The sequence below is a fragment of the Notolabrus celidotus genome, chromosome 18 (genome assembly GCF_009762535.1).
Source record: "Notolabrus celidotus isolate fNotCel1 chromosome 18, fNotCel1.pri, whole genome shotgun sequence".
NCBI lineage: Eukaryota > Metazoa > Chordata > Actinopteri > Labriformes > Labridae > Notolabrus > Notolabrus celidotus.
Window position 1 is genome coordinate 2,039,082 of NC_048289.1, and position 24,511 is coordinate 2,063,592.

General features: G+C 41.2%; 1 protein-coding gene across 2 annotated transcripts; it reads right to left on the reverse strand.

Moving 5' to 3' along the window:
• Positions 1 to 5,334: 5,334 nt before the first annotated feature.
• Positions 5,335 to 8,205, reverse strand: LOC117829667. Of its 2 annotated transcripts, none has more exons than XM_034707279.1 (2): positions 6,215 to 8,205; positions 5,335 to 6,154 (listed from the first exon to the last, which is right to left on the reverse strand). In XM_034707279.1, the coding sequence occupies exons 1-2, from the start codon at positions 7,989 to 7,991 to the stop codon at positions 5,505 to 5,507; spliced, it is 2,427 nt and encodes an 808-aa protein (XP_034563170.1). In that variant the 5' UTR covers positions 7,992 to 8,205; the 3' UTR covers positions 5,335 to 5,504. The 2 variants fall into 2 exon arrangements, with proteins under 2 accessions (XP_034563170.1, XP_034563168.1); XM_034707277.1 differs by having other exon boundaries at positions 5,335 to 6,184.
• Positions 8,206 to 24,511: the final 16,306 nt, after the last annotated feature.

The window sequence follows — 24,511 nt, forward strand, 5'->3', positions numbered from 1 at the left end:
TCGCCCGCTTTGCACAAGTGGACTATAGTTGGACATAAGTCATGAATGTTTACGCCCAACATTTAAAAAAAAACATCAGTGTATGTCAGTGTTTTAGAGGCATTTTAATATGTCGGGGAAAATGCTGGCTAAAAATGTCAAGGTGTGACAGGGCCATTAGACTCTGTGAAGAGGTATCCAGATGTGTAAATGAAATGAGGCTGCCTTTGGATAAACGTGTGGGACTGACGATGGATGGAGCGCGCGCGAAGTGCAGGCAAAAGAGTGGATTAGTGGGCAGGATCCGGGAGAAGATGTGGGAGGAAAACAGCGCAGGTGAGCTTACAGCTTATCACTTATCGCTGTGTGGCAAAGCCTTGAGAATGGAACATGTGATGAGCACCATAACATGAGCAGTTAACATCATAAGACCCAAAGGTTTAAATCAGCGCCAGTTCAAGTCTTTTCTGGAGGAGTTGGGTTCAGCATATGGTGACTTGCCCCATCACACAGAGGTGGAATATGGTGACTTGCCCCATCACACAGAGGTGCGATGGCTAAGATAGATAGATAGGTAGATAGATCTTTATTTGTCCTTAATAAGGAGATTTGTTGCCACCGTCTGTACAGGAATACATGTATGAACACAATAAACAAGCCCAGCCAAGGAAAAGTGCTGAAAAGGTGTTTCGAGTTGCGTGAGGAGATCTGTCAATTCATGGAGAGAAAAGGGAAAGACACAACAGAGCTCCACGATACAAAGTTTCTGTGTGAAGTGGCGTTTCTGTGTGACATCACGAGCCATCTCAATCGATCTCAATGCGCTCAACCTGCAGCTTCAGGGGCGGGGCCGTGGGATCACAGACGCTGCAGTGAGGGCTTTTAAAACCAAGCAGCGTCTGTGGGAGACGCAGATGCTGCAAGAAAACTTGAGCCATTTTCCGTGCTGCCAGACTACCTGCGTAAACAACTGTTCTCTTTGAGGAAGTTAAACAAAACATCTCACAGGAGTCGTCTTACTGATGAACACCTTCACAGCTCAGAGCCTGACCCCAAACATTGATGAACTTGCATCCAAGATGAGATGCTGAGTATCTGGCTTAGACTAGTGTGCATCACAGAGCAGCCGACTGAGCTGAAATATGTTTCCTTTTTGCACTTTTTCTCACTACCACAGGGCAATTTTGAGCAATAAGAAATGAATGCAACATATTTTTCATTTTTTAAATGTTTATAGGCAAAAACTTAAGCTTTGCTAGTTCAATGTTCAATAAGTGCAATAAGTTAATTTCAATAAGTTTTGCAATAAACATTAAACCAGTCCGGCCCTTGACTTGCTCCGAATTTTTTATTTTGGCCCTCTGTGTATTTGAGTTTGACACCCCTGCTCTAGGTTAAGAGAAAAAAAAAATCCCGTCCACACTAAGAAGTGTTTTTGAGTATTTCTCTGTCCACATGACACAGGTGAAAAACCCTGCACAAACATGTCAGGTGTAAATTATAATTGAAATTCCTTTGTGTTCAACTACTTGAGATGCCCCACCTCCTGCTATCTCACCAAGATACCAGGTCCTTTTGTGTTTTAAATTGCAATGTCTAGACCTCTTAAACCTCCCACCTGGATGCAAAACCCTGTCCCGGTGCCGATACCTGCAGCAGACAAAAGGGTGTGACCAAGCGGCAACCTCCAGTCTCAAATATGTATTGTATTGAGTTAATTGTACTTAAATTAATAAATATATCTGGATTTAGAGAAATGTATTTCATGCAACAACTTGACATAATAAAATTTTGCAGATTCAGCACAACTTTTTTTTCAGTGTAAAACTTATGGCGTATGCCGGACGTATGATCCATATGCTGCAAACTATGATGTATAGCAGTGTGCTTCAGTGTGCTCTTAATTTATACAAAACTTACCTAGAACTATTGAGACGTACGACAGCGTACTCTCAATAGTTCTATATACGCCGGCATAAGCTGGCTAAATCGTCAAGGTGTGACAGGGCCATTAATAACTGAGAACTAAATCCTCAAGACTCATGGGTACTTTGTATAAAAACCTTAAAGTGGTTTTATACGATCCCTAGCTGAGGACCTACCCTGTTTATTAACTCTGTAGTCTCTCAGACCTCCGTACCAGACTGCAGAGCATTTAGATCAGCTTTAAATACAGGTTCTATTCTTTGTGATAGGCTGGGTCTTACCTGTGAAGCCAGGGACCACCAACACATGGATGAACACAACTTTAAAACAGAGAAAAAAAGACTCCATTAGAGCTGATATTAACTTTGCATTCACTCTCATGTTACATCATTTTACAGTAAATCTGATGATAAAGTCTCAAAAGAGTGTTTAGTTATCTCCCTTTACTCGACAGCTGTTCCCAAAATTCAAGGAAGGAAGCATGTGGAACAGAGTGAGATATTCATATTAAAGTCTACAGAATGTTTCTTTAAGCTACACTGAAGGTGAAGTTGTGTGGATTTAGTGTCCACAGAAAACAAGTTCAAGAGGACTCTTTCTACAGCAGACACATTTATACTATTCTGAATGTTAACCAGGAAGTTCACAGATTTATTTTTACAGTTTTTAACTCATCTTTTTTTGTTTTATTTAATTTTCTTTTGTTGAGATGACTCAAAAACCTGCAGATTATCAGTTTGGTGATAATGCCTGTTATTCAGCAAACTTGCTGGATATTAAGTCTCGCCCAAACAAACACCAGGGTTTCTGAATCCAGTCTAACTAAACACTGTAACATCTGATTGTTCTGTCATTTCATTTAAAGATTTACTCACAGAAAACACTCTTGCACGTCTCTGGCCCGACCATGCTGCTGACACCACGAAGCACAAAGGTTGACTGTAATCAATTGAAGCGTTCACCGATACACAACACAGGAGACACGCAAGGGATGCAAATCACTGGGGGTTGTTTACATGTGGAATGACAAAAAAGGGATTAATTTATTTACAAACCAAAAAGTGTCTATGTCTTCTATTCCTCTGCCCTTTATTTCCATAAGTCATGTAAAGCAGCCCTCGGTTTCTTTGAACACAAACAAACAACAAAACTGAGGATTTCTTGCTTCAATGATGAGCTGGGACCAGGACAAAAACAAAGTGCTGATCATGAAGTCGCCTTGCTTCACTGAAGGCCCGTCTCAATCATGGAGGTGAGTGTGTCTGTGCAAGCAGTGCTGCAGCAGGCTTGTTTCCAGCCTGAAGGCAGGACTCGCAGGCTCAACATGTTGCTCTTGTGAGGGGGGGGGGGGGGGCACGGAACTTACATTTGATGCCAAAATGATTAGCCCCCCTTGTGAAATCAGATAAAACCCTTGATTTCTCCATGAAAATGACCATTAACAAATAGTGTTCATAGTTTATTTGTTTCCAAAACAACAATGCCAAAATGATCACTATGTTTGATTTGGATATTATAATTGATGCAATTAATACAAACAAGAAAAGGTCCCAAATTTTGGCAATGAGTTCCTAAACCTAAGCTCAATTTCAGAAATCGAGGACAAAGGTACTCTTAAAGTCTTTGATAATGCAAGGCCCACAACCATGCAGCCTGCTGATGACATGTGTACTGTTCTACATCCAGTCCCTTACCCCCACACATCCAGTCCTCACCCTATAAATGACTCTTCGTTCCTGTCTGCTGGTTCTGTGGATTCAGATGTGTTATCAAGTGAGTCCACAAGCTCTTGGTCCTCCTGGCCTACTGTTTTTAATGTGCCCAGGTTCCCCTCTGAAGCAGAACTAAAACTGAAGCATGCAAATCTGACCTATCTGAAAGATAGCACCGTGCTTTTTCCAGATCCCAAATTAAAGTCGGACATCCTCCATGGTTTAGTGCAGGAAACTGTGCTGTTCAAAGTTTATGCCAGCGATAAAGAAATGGAACAGGTTGCACGGAGACTTATCAAGAAGCATCCATGTTTAACAGAAAAGGGTTCCTGCACTGGCTGTGGAGGACGGAAGACGAGTCTAAAGTACAAACTTTCAAATGACCGTACACACCTGTGAAAACTGTGGTGCCCAGAGGTAACTGTTAACTCTTTGATAAACAAACCAGCGGAAAAGTGCAGTGTTGCCTTTAATCAGTCCCTCCAGGATTTCACCGGATTTTTTTGTGATTGTTGCGTCCCAAAAAGCCTGAATTTGCGACAGCTTTTTGAAAAAATTGCAGTGAAAGTTGCGATATAACATCTCAGGGGCAAGTAAATATGCTAAATTACAGTTGTTTTTAGAAAGCATTCTTGATGTGGCCACTGACTGTATTTTGATTCTCTTGATTCACAGAACAATGCCATGAAAGGACTGTATTCGCATTTACGAAGGTCCCTGAATGCACCTCTCAGCGACTGATGCACAGACAGTTCACGGCACTCTAAAATTAATCCGCATCTTTGTTGACGAGGAGTTGATCAAAACTTACTAAATGTGTCTGATGTATCACCAAACTGGATTAAATCAAGTTGTAGATGCAGAGCTTTTTACGGTAACCACGGCAACAATGTCAAACATCAAATAGTAAACAGACATCCCCCGGTTGTGTCTTTGTCACTAACACACACCGGGGGTAAAAATCATCAATGAAGAAGAGACAGATGCATGGAGGTGAGGAGAGCTGGTTCATAAAGCACACCTGCTGCAGGTAGAGACCAAGCTAACACTGAGCCCCTCAATCTATAAATAACAACGTTGTCATGGTCACTTGTCCTGCCTGCAGTCCCCTCTTTTCACCCGTTCTCTGTGCGTGTTTTGTTGTTGAAAAGTGCCGATCAAGTGAGGACTTACGTTTAAGGAAGTGAAATTGATGACAAAACCGATGACGTACAGGGGCTGAGGTTAAGGTAATTGGTCAAACTTGCGGGAAAGTTGCGGTGATTGTATAAAATTGCAAGGCCGCGAAAAAATCGCACTGATTGGTTGAATTTGCGTTGATAGTTGCGATCGCGAAATCGCAACTTCCTGGAGGGACTGGTGGAAGGCCAATTTTCCAAGCCACAAAACTCCTTTTTGCACATTTCTATTCTTTTCTTAAACTATAGAAATACAAGTGAAGAGGGAAAACTCAGGTATTCACACATTCTGTGGTGAATGACAAGTTGTTTCTTCAAGCAAGATAAAATTTGGTGTTTAAAATTCAATTAAGCTGCTTATATTGGGGGTTTTAGTGAAGACGGGTCATTTTGACCCGGAAGACACGGGGTGTATACAGAATATGAGGACAACAGGAGGGTTAACGTAACTCCTTAAACCAGACTAAATCAATTTGGGAAAAATGTGTTAACTTCTTACAGCAGAAAAAAAACAGCAATGAAACATTTATGTTATTTTATTGATTTATTTTTTAAAGTTATGCAGGACAGTTGTGATGAGGACTATGGCCTCTGTATTTGGTTTTAGTTGGAGAAACTGGAGCATTCCCAGAGGAAGCCCAACATGGGTGACGTTGTGTGTTTGTGTGTGGGCCAGGGGCTTGAGGGGCAGTCACTCCTTGTACTTGCTCTAAGTCAAGCACTCAACAAAGGGTCTGGTCAGAGCTCTCCCCAGAGCCCTGAAGAACCGAACAACTTTACTCTGCTTTGGGACATTTTGGGGGGCGCTCAGTCGGATCTTCAGATAATTCAGGAAAACCTCGTCAAAATGATACTCTTCGTGTATCGCTGCCATCAGTGTCTCTCCTGGAGAGCCAAACTCTTTGTTCAGGTCCTCCAACATGTCCTTGAGGAATTTCTTTCTGCTTTTAATTCGGCTGACGGGAAGGACGTCGATGTCATTCAGGACTTTGTTTGACAGTCGTTCCAGGAGGTCGTTGAGATGATCTGTTTTCAGGGACAGTCTGTAACCCCTCAAGGCTTTTGAGTGGAGCTTAATGATCATAGCACGGATCAGGTTTATGGCCATTCTTGCATTAACAGCACTTTGGTTGTTGTTCGGTGCTGGCATGACACGTGGAGTGTTGGGTGGTGGAGGAGGACATACGTTAGGATCACTTGTAGGCTTAGAGGGTATCTGAGGGGATCCTGTAACTGAAGTTGAGAGGAACAGGGATGATCCTGGGCATGAAGGAGAGGATTTCTGAGATGATGTTGGATCTGAAGAGGGTGTCTCGGGTGATGTTGGATCTGAAGAGGGTGTCTCGGGTGATGTTGGATTTGAAGAGGGTGTCTCAGGTGATGTTGGATTTGAAGAGGGTGTCTCAGGTGATGTTGGATTTGAAGAGAATGTCTCAAAGTGAAGCTTGACATGTGAGCAGTTATGCCAACTGGAGAAATTTGATGAGGCAACACTGTTTTCTGATCGCTGGCTTGCATCCGAGGGTACGACAGACTGCCTGTAGCTGCTTTCTTCTGGTGCATGCTTCAACAATTTGATTGCATTTTCAATGTCAGTCAGTGGAATGGACATTAGCTGGTTTAATTCTTCTGCATCCATCTCTAACTGCATTACGATCTTCTGCAGAAACTTTCTGACTGCATCCTCTGTCATGACGTACAGGACCCCGGGAGAAGTTTGGAAATCGAACTTTCCGCGGGCCTGAGAGATCACTGAGTCAGACAGACATTTTCCTGGTGCAGCCATGGGAAGCCGATACGTTTGAGACCGAACCAAATGATCGTACATCATAACAGTCAGTTCCCTTGAAAAAATCTTGATATCGCTGCCACTTATGATTTCACTTTCACTGTCTACTGTGTTTTGGGAGTTGACTTGGTAAAACAAGCGGTCAACATCACTTTTAATGCTTTCATAATCTATTGGAGAAAAGTTCTGCTTTCTCACACTGATCATTTCGACATTGTCCATCTGTAATCTATTCCTACGTTTGGGCTTGGGGGTCTTTGGGTCTGGTATTTCTCCGGGAAGAGCGACTCCAACAGCCCCATCCTCCTCCTGGTGCTTAGAGGACTTTGAAACCTGTTTCAGACTCACCACAAAGCTGCTGTCCTTTTTCCCAAATGTGCTCCTCAGCTCTTTTTTCATCTTCTGGAACTGCTTTGCAATGACCTTGTGAAACTGTTCTCTAACATCCTCTTTCTTCTCCTCCTTTGGATGTTTCACTCTTGATGAGAAGAAGTCCTTCACCATGTTATGGATCGACAGCATGTTCAAGTGTCTTTTAACAGGGCTACCGACTACACTGCATGCAGCTTCAAAGTCCATGTCTCTGTTGTCCTCCATAATTTGATGGACTATTTCATGTGCTGCTATCTCAGCATCACGAGAGGTGTCTGGGGGTGTGGTAGCCTTTTCTACGTCTTCAGTGACTTCCTGCTTCTCATCGGACCATTTCTCTAAGATCTCACTCACAGCTTTGGTCGCTGAGAGGACAGAGATCCTCGATGTTCTGCTGGGAGCCGATGCACATCTCTCTTCTTCTTCTTCATTTAGTGATTGGGATCTGTTACTGATGTAGGAAGAAATCTCACCGTATGCATACCTTCCAAAAAAGTGCCTGTTTACAAACCTCTTCAAACACTCTGTGGCGTGCGTTAACATGCGACGCAGGATTGACATTTTTGATATGGATGCTGGAACAAAAACCACAGGATCCTCTGGCCAACTCTTGCTGTTGATGGCCACTGAAAGAACAGAAGCTACCTTCTGTAAAACTTCACTCTCTACCAAACCTGTCAGCTTTTCTGCACTCTCACATTTCTCTGCTGGTACCTGAAGAGCTGCTGCAAAGCTTTCTGGGATGGAGTCACCCAGGCATAGTGTCAAATTCACCTCCTCCATGGCTTGAACGATGTTCTTCTCAGACTCATTCCCGAACAGACGCTCCTGAAACATCGGTATCACAATCTTCAGGATATCTGCGGAAAGAGTCTGCACTATTTCTGTCAGCAGGTCAGTCAGGGTGTCTTCTGTGTCTGAATCCCATGCTCCTGCTGCTAACAAACTCCATTGTGCTGAAGTGATATTCTCAAAGTGTTTGTCCACAAGGGGATGGAGAGATTCTGATGTGATCATGATTGAGTTGTTTTCCATCTTGATATTGTTGAAATGTAGTTTTTTTAAAAGTCTTGAGCTTTAAATCCCAGGGCTGCTCTGACGAGCACTTTTCTGAAAGCATGAAAATAAGAGGCGTTTTCAAAGACTCCTCAGGGCTAAATATATATACCTCCAACAATGATGTCATAGTCAGATAAAAGGATTCCAAGCTGTGACATCATGACCCCGTTCCAATGTGCAGCCATTGTGAAGCCAGAGTCTGCACTGTAGAGAATTTCTGTGGTCGCCATGGTACATTCTGTGTTGCCACAGTAACGAGCTCCGCCCTACAGCGCAGTGTTTCCAACTCCTCAGTGAGGAAAGTAGCTATTGGCTGTCCTGAAAGTTGCTAAATGACGTCATCGCCTAATTTGCATAATCTGAATTGTAATAGACACTGTCAGAGAGACGTGTAACATTGATGGAGAGACAAAAAGAGGTTAAAGAACACCCTAAATATGTTGATAACTACACTTAGATTACACTTAGGAGTCTAAAACAATCTAAAAAAGTAAAACATTTAAATTTTCAACAATATCATTTTCAAGATAATTAGTGTATACAATCTACATTAGCAATCTAAATGGATCAGCCAGCGGTGTCTTCGTACATGCACAATTCATTTGCAGTCTGGACACGGAGGGGTTAACATCTCTGCTCTGACTGCAGCTACGAGGGTCTGCTGCGCGACTCGGACTGAGCCGTCTGTGAGTGATTTGGGTCTGAAAACTCGCTAAATATAGAGACAAAGTCGCTTAGTTGGCAACACTGCTTCAGGGCTCCATACAAGCCTTCAGAGCTTGAGTGTCATGATCCTCATCATGGCAGCCCTCCCCTCTCCCTCTTTGTGTGTGTGTTTTGTCATTTCCCTGTCTGTTACTCCTCCTCATGTGTCTCTTCCCCTTGTTTGTGGCTGTTTCCTAAACCGCCTACTATACTAGCAGTACGTACTGATTTGTCCAAAATTCAGTATGTAGTAAGTAGTATGTGAACAAGAGCACAATCTACAGTATGCCAAAACTCCCCGGATTTCTACTGATTCGGGAAAATATCTCAGCATGCATCAGACCAGTCTGCCTCGCGTACTGTTTCCCATAATGCACAGCGCTCGTTCTGCTTTTTCTTTTTCCTTATTTTTTGACGGGGGGGAATCATAGACTGTAAATAAAAATGGACAGCGTTGCTCCGCCTCTTCCCGTTGTACGGTTCTGAAGCATAGACTGTATAAAATATGGACGTAGTATCCGTGACGTCACCCATCTGTTCCTGAGAGCTGTTTTGAAGCAAATCGACGGCAGCAGCCATATTGGTAATGCGGAACTCAACCAGACAGAGTGTGACGTAGTGTGAGCCTCTTAGCCAATGGTTGTGTGTTCCCGACTGGGAGTCACGTCAGTCATGTCCTTATTTGGGCAAAACTCGTAATCCTAATATCTTCTGAACCGTCACGTTAGAAAAAAATTCACCCCCCGTACAGTGTGTGCCATTAGAGAGATTAGCTTCATAGGGCCAAGCCGTTTTTTGAACCAGGCTGTAAACATGTTTATTAATGCTGCAAAGATCGTCTTTTTCCCATTCATATCTATGTAGTTTCCGGTGTTTCTGCAGCCAGCCTCAAGCGGATTCTCGATGTACTGCAGTTTATAGCACTTCCGCATTGGCTTCATCGTTTGAGACCGGAGTTTGCCGCTTGTTCTGAAGCCAAAAAATCCCTCTCCTGGGCGCCGCCATTGTGCAGCCAGAGCCTGTGAAGCCACTTTAATAAGCTCCGCCCTACAGCGTGACGTCACAAGACGCTGTGTGTCCTTTGAAGTTTCACTCCACGGCGGCTGTGAATCAAAGGAAACAGGAAGTAAAACCCCGTTTTTTAAACTCTAATAACTAACGAAAAAGAAACTTTTCAGGAAAAAGAGGCATTGAACACAAAACACTCAGATACTAACTACATATCACCACAGCATACGGATGTGAGAAACATTCGTACGACGTGTATTTATTTTTTAAAGTTTGACTGCTTTACAGATTTTTTGACCTATACTGCAGCCAGCCACCAGGGGGCAGACACACTGCTGAAAGCCTCACCACCAGCCACCGGAACCTCTCCCTTGGGGGGAATCCATTTTTGGGCGCTGTGAAAGTTATCAAATTACATATAAACTACTTCCTATCTTTTAAAATCATAAATAGATGCTAAATAAGCTTTTTATTTATCGGCTGCGCCGTTGTTTACTTCCGCTTTCCGAAACCGGAAATCCAGCGACGTCTGGCTCAGCATGCTGCATGACAGATCGAACAGAACAGTCATACTACATACTAAATTCAAACGCAGTATGTAGTAGGCAATACCTACTGCCTACTACATTAGTAAGTAGTATGTAGCAAGCCGTTTTGGAAACAGCCCAAGTCTTGTGGGTGAATGTGGGCGGGGTTTCCATTCTACAGACAGCACCAGGTAAAGCCACTCAACAATCAACCCTCTCCTATAAAGACTCCGGATTCTCTCCTACTCGTTGCCAGATCGTACTTCAGTTTTCAGTGGTAAAAAAAGCAACATGGGTGTCTGTTTTATTAACATAAGTCTTACATGTAGCTTCTGTTATATTAATTCATGTTTAGTGGTTAAACATTTTTCAATCATGTAGTTTTAGCATGACATGCAAAATCCTTAAAACTGCAAGATTGCTTTATGTCAACACAACCTAATAGGTTTAGGTAGGACTCCCATCTGCATTACCTCTCCAGAGCAGAAGGTGGCAGTAATGTGCAACAGGCCCTATTCATCTGCCAATGCACTGCGCATGGCAAAGGAGAGCAATTACCAGGAGTTGGGAGATCGCCTTTTACTGACTGAATTTTTAATCTGTTTGCATCATCAACATTTTAACTATCTACGGTGGAGAAATGTCTTAATCGGTAAGTTATTTTCCCCTATCTATTTTGTGTTAAGTATTTTATTATTTATTTCTGTGTATTTATATATATGACTGTCACCATTTGCACAGCTAACCATGCCTGCAAGCTAGCTTAAGCATAGTATGTTGTTGCTTTTAACTGAAGAAATGAAAGTGCTGTTAACTGTTAAACATCACGTGTGACATAGTAGGTAAATTAATGATTAAATGAAAATTTTCTGTTCACCAGCCTGGGAACTATAACTCGTTACAGATAAAGTTGAAAACGCTGATGCACCGCTTTTAGGGCTGCCAAAGCGCTCATTTTCAGCCGAAGTGCAGGATGACGGGCGCCATCACATTTTTTTGTAAGAGTGTACAGCTAGTAATTCATGGACGTAGTTATTTACAAAAATTCACAAAGCGGGAAATAAATCACATTTTCCCCCTGATAAAACAGCAGGCAAAAACAACATGTATGAAATTTTGTAATCACAGTATGTAAGAATAAGGAGAGATAATTGAGTTTTTAATACAAAACGGAGCAGCTCTGTAGTTGTGACGGCCAGCCCTCTTCTGTATACGTGAGGTAAATATAATGGACAGTGCTGGTTTACTTTCACTGGAATATGTTATATTTCAGTAATATGTACAGTCAGCCTATTTAGTATGGGGAAATTTGCAATCTGTGACAACTGATGTGATATTGCTTACGATAAACAAATCCTTCAAGTGTGAGTGATAGCTCTCTGCTTTACAAAAAATGTATTCCACCCCAAACATTGTTGCTCCTTTTTAAAAAAAGAAATTTAAGGAGATTTTTTAAATTTTATTTCCACTATCTAAAAAGTTGTACAGAAAACTATGTAAAGGATAGAACTCTAAATTAAAATTGAATGCCCCCCCCCCCCCTCAAATAATATTGATATTCAATAAATACACATTCTTGTAGTTTTAGTCCAATTTTTGTCAACAAAAACTCAAAAGGTGCTCACCTAGTTTTAATCAGTAAACTGTTTTTGTGCCGTAATTTTGAGCACATAAAAATGTTTTTTGAAAGAACTCAAAATTATATTTTGTGAAAAGATCAGAATCAAGCGTAAAACAAAGCAGTTTGAGCAAACAATAATCAATAACATGCTCAGGTAATTATTTTTCATGCTTCCAGAATACACAGGTGTGCATTAACATGTTTTACCCATGTGCTCACTCACAGGACACCACACCCCGCTCCCTAATACTCTCTTTCTCTCTCTCTTGCTCAGCCTTGCACTCCCTCTGCGCTCCACTCTGCCTGTACTCTTGCTCAACATGACACAGCTTTACAATGAGCCACAAGCTCAACCAACTGAACAATCAGAATTTGCCATGTCCGACTCCTGATCGGTTAACTTTGTGGCACATTGTAACGCTCTGTCATGTTGGGCGGGGTGTGGTGTTCTGTGTGCAAGCACATGGGGAAAACTGAGGAAAAACATTTTTCGATCCACACCTATGTTTATTCTGCAAGCATGAAAAATAATTACCTGAGCATGTCATTGATTATTGTTTGCTCAAACTGCTTTGTTTTTTTCACAATATATAATTTTGAGTTCTTGAAAAAAACATGTTTTTGTGCTCAAATTTACGGCACAAAAATAGCGCCATACTAAGGACCTGAAAAGACTGCAGTATGATGAATTGATGATGAGTAATCACTGTAATCACATTTTTAATCATATATTTTGCTGCCAAAATTAAAACTGATCCAGGGGATCCACCTGATTGGTCAAATGCTACTTGTTTACCAAAAGTATAGCTCTGGTGGGGGTATGGATGTTTAATTTCATTTCCTCTTGGGCGTCTCATGCAACAAGTTCATCATGCATGTTCATGTTTCAATGACGATTAATGCTGTTAAACCTTCAGGCCCAATGTATATTGTGCTACATATGACCCTGACAAAATATGAGCAAGCCATTAAAATAACTGGTTAACTGATTCAAGATTTGGTGAAAGATGACAATTGTTTAACTAATTGGATGCTTCAGTGTTATGATTTATAAACTTGTTGTTGTGTTAAGGTAACTGCAGAATTCAAGAGGATTACAACAGTCAGTCTTGTGTCGAAGTTCTTCTCTGGGCTGGATGCTCACTCTTCAGACTTAATCAGGGTGTTTGGCAAGAAAGGTGGTGCTCAAGGAAGGAAGATCAGGAGCATCATGGTTCCCATATCCCAGGTATGGTAAAGGAAAACTAGCGGCTTTAATACTTAAACTTTTTTTTTTGAAAACTTGACATTTAAAGAGAAGAAGTTTGATAACATCAAAATTTGTATGTGATAAATGACACATTATTAAATGAAAACTAAAGATTTGCACAGATTTTTAATTTGAAAAGTTTGAATTTAGACTTGAAAAACTTTATGGGACACTACAGTGACTTACAAATGCTTACATACATTTGAATTCAAAAAATGTTCCTCATACAACGTTGTATTGTGTTTGTGACATCTACTCTCCTCTATTTAAAATGGTGTTCCTTATTTTTTATGTTTTGTGGCATACTTTGACTGGGACTCCTCAGACCAACATCATTAATGTCAGAAGAGAGTGTATCCTCAAAGCCCTGTGTGTGTACCTCAACGAAGAGCCCAAGAAGCTGGTGAAAGAATGCATGGTATGGAATTTAGTTTTTATCCTCCAGGGGGCCTTACTCTGACATTTGTCATTCACTAAAAAAAGACAATGCAATTATAGTCTTTGACTATGTAAAGTCAATGAATAATGACTGTTTACTAGGCAAATGAAGCTTCATGAACATTTTCTAGTGTTTCTTGAGCCCTCTAGATGGCGCTCTCTGTTCAACAAAGGGTTGAAAGCACACTGAATTGCCATTCAATGAGCCTTCATTTTTAAACCAAGAGCGCCATCTAGAGGAGTCAAAAAATACAACTAATGGATCATGAAGCCTCATTTACCCATCACTGCTGTTTACAGTGGTTTTGTTTACATTTAGTAAAAGGGACTAGTATAACATGAATGAAATTGTGTTTTACTTTTTTTGTTTTCTACAGGATGCAGATGTTGAAAGCAACCAGGCTGAAATGAAGGAGATGACCTTTGGAATCTATGCCATACGAAAAGAGGGTGCAGAGCCGGAGGATGACCCAGACGATGTGGGTATCATTTTGGAGGGTGTCCAAGTTCTGGACGAGCTGGGGAACGTCCCATTTGCTGTTACCATGCTGTTCGCTCTGGTCTACGCACTCAACCTAAGCTACCCTTCAGAGCTCAGATACACCTTCGAAGCTTTGCAGAAGATCATCATGGAGCTTGATGGAAACAGACTCTCAAGAAAAGCTCAAACACTGAAAACCCTGCTTTCACGTAAGTCATCCACTGTAGAGTGACCAACAGGTCAACCGTTGCTCTTTGAGAGATAGAAAGGCTTTGGCCTGAAATGTTCCTTAGAGAAAGTAAAAATGAACGATGAATGAATGAGTGTTTTCAAAAGCAATTGTTGCATGCAGAAACAGTTCTGTTTAGTACTTCAGATGTTGCACAGTGCTGCTTTTTCAGTTCTTCCTCACGTTTTTCTTTTGCCATCAGTTGCCAGGGATGCATCTGCCCATACACTTTGTAAACTTTTGTTTGGTTTATTGGTAAGCTGTACATTATAGAAGTCTTCTGTATTTCTGCCAGGAAAAAAAGGGAAATTGAAAATCAAAATTGTAAGATACTTGGCCATTGTTATGAGTTAACAATAATATTTTTCAACCAAGGCTTCTACCTTATTTTCTATTGATGCATTTTATGTAATGAAAACATTTTGACTGTTTAGGCTGGATGTGGAAGGTTAACAGGGGGCAGGTTCAAATAGTGGGCCCCAATTTTCTAACCTGACAGTTGTGATATTCTTGCTTGTCTGCCTCTTTTTTGAACAGATAGCATAATGCACCATCTGTCAGCATTTCAGGTTGAATCACTCTGCTGTATTTTCACATGAGCATGTTTTCCAGCAGCTGTTGAAAGTCATTCTTTGCCTTTCCTGAATACAGTCGTGTTCCAACAAATACAGTCTGTTTTGTGTCTTTTTCCACCAACTGGGTGTAAACTTTAAATTGCTAAATGAAAAAATGTCTTATTTTCTGAATTACTATTTTAGTTTATTTTCACATGATAAAAAGGTTTGACTCACAGCTTAAATCATTTCTGATGATTGAACTTACTTTAGTTTTGTTCAGTCAGCATGATTAATTAGTGCTATTGTACCATTTAAAAATGTAGCTGTACCTACCCTGTCAAAATAAGTTATCCATAATCATATTATACAAGTTAATGTGACCTAAGACAATATAGTCAGATCCTACCTTTAGTAAATATGTTGAAACAACCTTTACAAATGAAGTCAGACCCAAACATTACAAATGAGTAATGGTAACGTCAATACTTTATGTCCACTCAACATATTTACAATTAGTTGGTTCAACAAAATTGTGTCTCGCTAAATGAAAACATTTTAATTAGGTGGAAATTCTTTCCATAATTTTATTACGTTCACCCAACAAATTATTTCTTTGAGTGTATTCTGAGTCCGTGGCTCCTCAAGCATTTATGTTTTGCTTGTCTTTGTGTGTGTTTAGCTGACGTCCTTGTGTGTTTCCATCTTGCTGCAGAGATTGCCGTGCATGCTTCCCGCTCTAGTGCTGATCGCTTCCCTGTCTGCTGCTGAACCTGCCTTTGCCTGAGCTCCAGTTACCCTCTGTGGGAGGACGCTGGAAAGAGGGACTGCTCCGCTCGTTACCCACGGCGCCATTACCGCGGAGTAGGGATGACCACAATTAATCGATTATCGATTAATTGATTGTTAAAGGTGACATATCATGCAAAATTTACTTTTTAATGGTTCTTTACCTGAAATATGTTTCCCTGGCATGTCTACAAACCCCCCGAGAATGAAAAAAATCCATTCTGCCCCTGTTCTGATTTCTCCACCTTTCTGTAAATGTGTGTGAAACCAGCCGTTTCAGTTTTCAGTGTTTTTGTTACGTAACAACAATATCCGGTCTGTCACGGAGTCAGAGCTCGGAGCTTGTTCAGCCCATAGACTGTATAAAATAATACTGAATCCCTCCCCCGTTTTTCATTACCTGCACAAATGTGTGCTAACAAGGAGCTTAGGAGGGAGGCATGCTAGTTGTAGGCTGTCTTAATAAACACAAAGGTCGGTTTGACTCTCCACGTCTGCAGATTTGAAGATCTAATGGATGATTTTTATTTATCATGGATAAGTGCTAGCGCTAATTAGCATAGCCACATAGCTATATGTTCGTAGCTGTAGCTGTAGCTGTAGCTGTGTACCAAGACACAAGTCGACATACTGACAAATAAAACAACAAGAAACACTAAATCTGTGACCAATCCTTCATAAAAGGTCCTGCTGCCTTTCTGGCAGAGGTCGGTTTGACTCCCCACGTCTGCAGATTTGAAGATCTAGTGGATGATTTTTATTTATCATGGATAAGTGCTAGCGCTAGTTAGCATAGCCACATAGCTACATGTTCGTAGCTGTGTACCAAGACACACGTCAACATACTGACAAATAAAACAACAAGAAACACTAAATCTGTGACCAATCGTTCAGAAAGGTCCTGCTGCAGGCGCCTCTCCGTCAGGATCAGATTCTGGATCAGATTCAGAGGGTTGAAGTAACGTGATCTCTGAGCAGCCGTGTATATTCAGCCAACATGTAAACATTAGATCAACGTGCCGGAGAGCCGAGGCACATCCACTTCCTGAGGGGGCGTGGTCAGAGAGAAAACAGACTGTTCTGATGAGGAATGAAGAAGAGGGTTTTTCAGGCAGACCAAAATCTGATTTCAAAGTGTTTTTTTTAGCATAAACTTTAAAGACATGTTTTGGGGACCTCTTAGACCAATATATATTGATGAAAAAAGCGTGATATGTCCCCTTTAAGAAATTACTCGAAACACACATTTTTGTTATCAATTTTCCGTCCCGTGGAACAAACATCATGTGGTCTCATATTACATTCATCTATCAGGGAGGTGTTTTAAGTTTAAAGCATGTTTGGATGTGAATCAGCTGTTAAAGGTGTTGCGCACAGCGGAGACGCTCAGCTGGCGGCTGCGGCTGTGCGTCAGGTCTCCACGTGCGCTTTTTAAAAGAGGATCAATACAAAACTGCTGCCAACAACAACACAGACACAAAGGTTGACAACTTTACACAGGACATTTCCACCTTTGGATATGAAGGCAACAGACAGGTGGGAAATTCAGGTACGCTACGTTTACAGACCAGCAACATCAGAGCCGTCTGGGCTTTTCTGCAGCTGGACTGATTATGACCCGGTTGCTCTCCCGGCTGACACCTGATCAAATACACATGTTTATTTTTCTAAGAACGAGTAGACAGAAAACTGGACACTGAGAGTCTGAAGTACTTTTCTGTTAGTATTATGAGCCTTCACTTTATAAGATTATGTCCGCGGAGAATATTTTAATGAGCCTGATCATTGATAATCTGCGTGTCAAACGTGTGCTCGTATTCAATCCCTTCAGTTATATTCATTTTGTTGCTGTAGAAAATACAATTTAGGGGGAAAACAACGTATTTGGCATTATTCATGATGTAAGAATAATATTGATTTTTTTTTTTTAATCAATTAATCGATAATTGATCGTTAACATTTCCAAAAATCGATCACGGAAAATACTTAAAATGTACATCCCTAACCCGTATTCAATCCTGTCAGTTATTTGCATTTTGTTGCTGTAGAAAATATAATTTAGGGGGAAAACAACGTATTTGGCATTATTCATGATGTAAGAAAGCTTGATAAGTGATTGTTAACATTTACAAAAATCCATCATGGAAAATACTGAAAATGTACATCCCTAGTGAAGACATGTCATAAACTGTTAAGTTGTGGACAACAAGTTTTTTCCTGTAATAAAGCGCAGAGGCTTTCAGTCTTGTGCAGAGTAGGAGGGCTTGCAAATCATTGCAAGCAACCATGTTCTTATCATTTGCAGCAGTTTTGTCCTGCACTTTCTCCACACGAGCCTCTTCCTTTTTGAGACAGTGATCTTGCCACTCATCATCTGGTAAGTTGCCAGCCTTGAAGGAGCAGCAGGTGTCACATTGGTCTTTTTTCGGCTGGTAAAGACCCAGGTTCTGGCGTTTAAACCTGCCTTGATAATGGTCTCAGCCTCTAGTCCTCGGCAGCTCGAATGTAGACCTGGTGTAAATCAGTCATCGACTGAAAGAGAGGCTCCACATACTGTTTAGATGTTGATGACCTGCAGTAGTGGGAGGGCATCTTTGGGAGATCCTGTAGGAATGTCTTCATGAACTCATGAGCATCACCTTTGTTGCATGATGCTGTTTTCTTCTGTACACTTACTTTGTCCTTCACCCAGCTAAGATCAGACCACTCCCTTATCCCAAGTGTGGATAAAAACATTGTTTTGCACACTCTCCTTCTCTGTCTGCAAATTTTTAAAAAGAATAAAAGGGTAGATGACCTGGAATTTTCAGAGCCCCTTCTCCTCTGAACTGGTGTAACATCTACCAAACCATACACATACATTCTTTTCTCATCCCAGTTCATATTCTCCCAAAAACATTTAAAAATCTCCTCCCTGTCTGCCTCTGTGACTTCACTGCAGTGATGCTTGGACGACCTAATGCATGAAGACGACTGGCATCCAGGTCCCATCACCCTGCTCTCCTGTGTTACCTCTTCTGACCTTTTGATTCCACTGTAAGACTTTCCCATCATTCTTTTTTTCTGCACTGATTTCTTCCTGGTGTCTGCGTTTTTCCGCTTCCTTCCTCCATCACCTTGTGCACCTTCAGTCAAATAATCTGGATCTTAATAAGGAACATAAAACAATAACATTAGTATGTGTGTATGATGCATTATTCAGTGTCAGCTCCTGTGAAGTAGCTCTGGTGCTATCTCCACATTCTACTGGTATTGTGATGAGTAGATAATTACTTCATTTTGAGTTTTGGGGCCACTGTTCCTTTCTATTATACACTGCAGGAAGCAATGACAATTCAACTCATGAATCATTAACACATTATTAACCATACCTGCATCCATCTCAACTTCCTCTTACTCCTGCTTCCTCGTCTTCCTCTCTCTCTCTCCACCTGTGCTGTCACTGTCTGACTCAACTGGCTTTAGCTTTCTTGCCTCCTCATAGGACACCTTCGCTAACTCACACATTTCCTCCAAAGATAAAGACATTCTGCTGTAGGAAGTCAGAAAACAGAAAACAAACAAATGTCATGCATATCCGCTTGTTTTGGTATGACATGTTACAAAAGTATTAAAGAGAAAGTCAATGTTAAAGTGATCATAGGCTATCCACATAGCATTAGCTTGATAATATTGTGTCATTTCACTTAAGAATTAGACAACTCAGCAAGCAAAACTACATTTATCATCACAGTTTCAATCATACCCTTAGGGCCCGATCTACTAATAATAATAATAATAATAATACATTTTATTTATAAAAGCGCTTTAAAAGATTCTCCAAGCGCTTTACAGGAAAATAAGATAAAATTATACAATAGAAAAGCAAAGGAAAACAGTGCAAAAAAAAGCAAAGAAAAGCAAGGCAGCAAAATAAAACAAAACAAGAAAAAAAACAATCAATTCTAGTTTAAAAGCCTTTGTAAATGTGTTTTGAGTCCGGATTTGAATTTGGTGAGTGAGGGAGAGAATCTGAGGTGTTGGGGGAGAGAGTTCCAGAGGGTGGGGGCAGCGACAGAGAAGGCCCTGTCCCCCCAGGGTCGGTGCTTGGGTTTGGTGAGAGGGGTGAGGAGGTTGGTGTTGGTGGAGCGGAGGTTGCGGGAGGGATTGTATGGCTGCAGAAGGTCGGTGAGGTAGGAGGGAGCTAGACTGTGGAGGGCTTTGTAGGAGATGAGGAGGATCTTGTACTGAATTCTTGAGGGGATGGGGAAGCCAGTGGAGGTTCTGGAGGACTGGGGTGATGTGGTCTCTGGAGCGGGAGTGAGTGAGGAGGCGTGCAGCTGAGTTTTGTATGTATTGTAATTTGTTGAGGAGGGTGTTGGGTGTACCGTAGAGGATGCTATTGCAGTAATCGAGTCTTGAGGTGATGAAGGCGTGGATGAGAGTTTCAGCTGCAGTGAAGGAAAGGGAGGGGCGGAGACGGGCGATGTTTTTGAGGTGGAAGAAAGCGTTTTTTGAAATATTGTTAATGTGTTGTTGAAAGTTAAGTGACTGATCATAAATGATACCAAGGGTACGGATGTGGGTGGATGCTGAAACAGTGGAATTATCAATAGTGAGTGAGAAGTCTGGGCAGGTGGAAGTGAGGGATTTTGGGCCTATGATAAGAATTTCGGATTTATTACAATTGAGTTTGAGAAAGTTTGTTTGCATCCAGGAGTTTATTTCAGTGAGGCAGTTTGTGAGGGTGGTGTGGGAAGCAGCGGTGATGGATGTGGTTGAAATGTAAAGCTGCATGTCGTCGACATAACAGTGGAAATGGAGGCCGTGGCTGCGTATGATGTGACCAAGGGGGAGCATGTAGGTGATGAAGAGGAGGGGACCAAGCACCGAACCCTGGGGGACACCATGAGAGAGGGGGGCTGTGCGTGACTTGAGGTTGTTGATGCTGATACTAAAGGTTTGCGTGTATAAAAACACGTGCAAACTTGATAGCGCGTGCAAAGCTGACGTACTAACCGGGAGCACCGAGGATTGCGTCTTTCAAATGAGCAAAATAGCACTCGCAAATCATTTAGCGTGTTTGCCTTCATGAATATGCAGAATACATGTAGATCATCAGAACGTGCAAAATACTGGGAGGAGGAGATGCAAATGTAATCATTTAGCACACGCAATGTGATCTATCAAACCTGAAGCAGATAGCAAGCGCTGTATTTGCATCTATATTTAGCACGTTTGAAAGGCAGGTGCAAACTGGCACAGCGTTACGCACACATGGCTGCGGTCACTGTAAAGCTCATCATAACATCGCTTTACAACATGCCCACAACAGCTGGGCTTACAAGTATTACTAAATGTTTTAGTCAATCAAACCAAGAGAACAAAATAATAATAATAAAACAACACAAATTCAAAGCAGTTCAGCACCACGGATAGCGACCGCATCATTCTGACACCCACTTTAACTTTTTCATGTAATGAGAGCACAGTAGGTCACTGTATCAACAGATATAAAGTTTAGTAAAATTGGCACAGCGGCCCACATGTTCAGATACAAACAAAAAATCAATATGAAGTACTCGGCCTACTCACCACTGTTTGGACGAGCCTTAAGCTCCGCGGACTTGTCCACGATGCACTGTATGTCCATTTTCTTTGATCTGTCATTCTCAATAAATAACATGACATGTCCACTCAGTCTCTCCTGTCCCATCGTGCTCATCAAGGGGTTTTTAGTTAGTTTTAACTTGGAGAATGAGCGCTCACTGAGCTGCACCAGGCAGCTCTGCGTAACTCCTCATCTCGTGCTTGCAGCAGTGTGTTGGGGTGAATTGACTCAAACATGTTCCCAGTTCCATTTAAGCTGGTGAATCTTTGGGACAGTTGCTGGATGATGATATCAGGCATTAAAAACGTTCACCCGGAAGTTGCTCCCTGGGACAGTGAGGCGATTGTCTTCATCCAAGTGACGCCTAACTTTTCTAGAGCAAGAGTGGCAGACTAAGCCTCATCAAATCGCTCTCTAAACTCCATCAAAACACTGATTGCGTTTTGGAGAAGAGTAGATGTGTTTATTTCATCGGCAGATCTTCTGTTTTTTTCTCACATCAGTCACCTTTTCACAGATGGTCTCCCAAATCACGTTTCTAACGCTGAGATGTCTCTGCTGGAGTTCATCGATGTGTTTATTTCCCTCCTCCACTAAAACCTCCAACTCCATGTCTTCAAACTTCATTTATCACTTAAGACCACTCTGTTCTCTCAAACTCTCCATGGTGACAGCCGATAGCACACGCAAAAATCCTCATTAAAATAGGGCGGTCTGCACCACTTTTGCACTTGTTATCATTTGCGCACGCAGTCTTAGTAGATCACCCGCAACACGCCCAGAAATAACACGTGCAAAATTATTATTTGCACACGCAAATTAGCGCTCGTTATTTGGGATCTTAGTAGATCAGGCCCTTAGATTCAGATACAAAACATTCACTGTTGATGAAATGTATTTATTCAAAGAGCTAGCAAACAAGTTAACAAATGCATTTTAATACAATTACAATCAATGTTTTTACTTCCAGCACTTGATAAAAAGCAGTGCTTTTACACGTTAAGCTAAAACTCAAGGGCCAACAAATTTAATTAATTCACTCATCAACGATTCTATTTCATAACCCGGTACACATTGAACCTGGAAAAGAGCTAAGTAAAAGTACATTTGAAAAATACAAATAAGAGTAAATACAGTGCATGCTTCCAAATTTGGAAATGAAACAACAAACCTCCAAGTATGAAGGACAAACAATTAACAACATTTAACCGTATAACTTGAGTTAAATATATTTCCTGTATAAAACACTTTTAAAAAATAACACATGGGTTGCATTTAAATTACTTCAGAGCTTAAACACAAATCTGAAAGCATCAGGCCTGAGGAGCCTTTCATAAATCAGTTTTTTTTATTTTTATTTTTATTTTTTATATATTTTTATTGATTTTTCATGGACATACATAAGAATCGGGGATACAATGTTGAATATAGATACAAATATCCATAGTATAGTCAAAATTAGACTAGAAAGGAACATCAAGGGTGCTGGTGGAACGTACCAGACACCACTGAACCAACAACAGAAACCTCCCCAAAAACAAAAATAGGTAATAAATACAATCATTAGATAATAATAATAATATTCAATAAGTAGGAAATTGAGGAGTGTATAAAATGTTAGAAAAAATAACAAAAGCCCCCCCCCCCCCCCCCCACACACACACACACACACACACGTGAAATGTTGCCAGTCAAAGTATTTTAACAGTATACCAAATCTGCTGGATGTTAATCAGTCCAACTGCAGCCCATTAAGATCCTTGACAAAGTTCATAAAACCATCCCAAGTGCTATGGAAGTTCTGGAGGGTGCCACTTACACTGTGTGGGATCTTTTCCAACTGAAGATTAGACATAATATTATGGATGAGATTAGTGTGGGTGGGTGGAGCAGCGTTCTTCCATTTCAGCAATATCAACAGCTGTGCTAATAGGGAAGAGAACGCAAGAGCTTTTCTCTGTTTGGTAGTTGTGGTTATGTTTGCTGGGGGTATACACCAAAGATAGCAGTGAGGGGGCAGAGGGGAATATTTTTCTTAAATATTTTAGAGAACAAATTAACCCTCCTGTTGTCCTCATATTCTGTATACACCACGTGTCCTCCGGGTCAAAATGACCCGTCTTCACTAAAACCCCCAATATAAGCAGCTTAATTGAATTTTAAACACCAAATTTTATCTTGCTTGAAGAAACAACTTGTCATTCACCACAAAATGTGTGAATACCTGAGTTTTCCCTCTTCACTTGTATTTCTATAGTTTAAGAAAAGAATAGAAATGTGCAAAAAGGAGTTTTGTGGCTCGGAAAATTGGCCTTCCACTCTCTGCATCGCATAGACTAGCTGCAGCCTCACCTCGGGACCTGTACACACCTGCTAAGATTAGCAGCCCTAAGTAGGCCTGCAGGTCAGTCTCATCCATCTTTTTCCAGCTGTCTCCATATTTGCGAAAACCCTCCAGATTAGTCATCTCCAGGATTATTTTTTCTATTGCTGGTGTGATAAACAGGTAGAATGTAGAGACAATGTCATGGGCATGAGAAACGGCATACCTTGTGGGTCCTGGGGTCATCTTTATGACATTTTGTTCTGCATGCCTGCCGTGTTGGTCATATGCTGCCGAGGACCATGTTATTTTATCATTTTTTGAAAGGAAAGTCTCACTTTCAGCTTCAGGGTTTTCTTCTTCTTCTTCTGAAGATGATTCATCATGCTCTGGGTTGTATTCCTCCACATCTTCTTCTGATACATCCTCCACTTCCTCTTCTGAATCAGAGTTGTCTTGCTGGACATCTAAAAAAAATCTGCTCTAGAGCCTCTTCAACGTTATAACGCACACTCATGGCTTCAGCACAGAGGGAATTCGGGGTCCTGTCATCTGCAGCACCTTTATAACCTCTGGAAATCCACAGACAAAGAGTTCTGCAGTCTGCGAGAACGCCACCTGTCTTGTCTTGTTTACTTCTGCTACTGATTGATCTGAGACACAACTAAAACATTGTAACATTCTGTGGTGTGTAAATAACTCTGTGACCTTGATTTCAACTCTATTTGCCTCACGGGTCATTTTGACCCGAAGACCACCTTTGTACCTTTTTTGGTACAGCTTACATGGAAATGTGAATAAAAGCAACATTTCACTTTTTCTACTGTTGGGGCCAATCTAGGAAAAGTCATAAAATTTCAAGTTGAAAAAATATTGTTTAGGGGATTCTTTTTTTTTTTTTTAACACAGTGGCGGGTCATTTTGACCCGAGGACAACAGGAGGGTTAAAGAAGGAGGACCAAAATTGATCTAATTCTGAGCA

Coding starts and splice junctions, on each gene's coding strand:
- LOC117829667 (XM_034707277.1), bottom strand. CDS start 7,991: ATGGAAAACAACTCAATCATGATCACATCAGAATCTCTCCATCCCCTT. Junction 6,185..6,214: donor CTTTGAGACATTCTCTTCAA/ATCCAACATCAC, acceptor CACCCTCTTCAA/ATCCAACATCACCTGAGACA.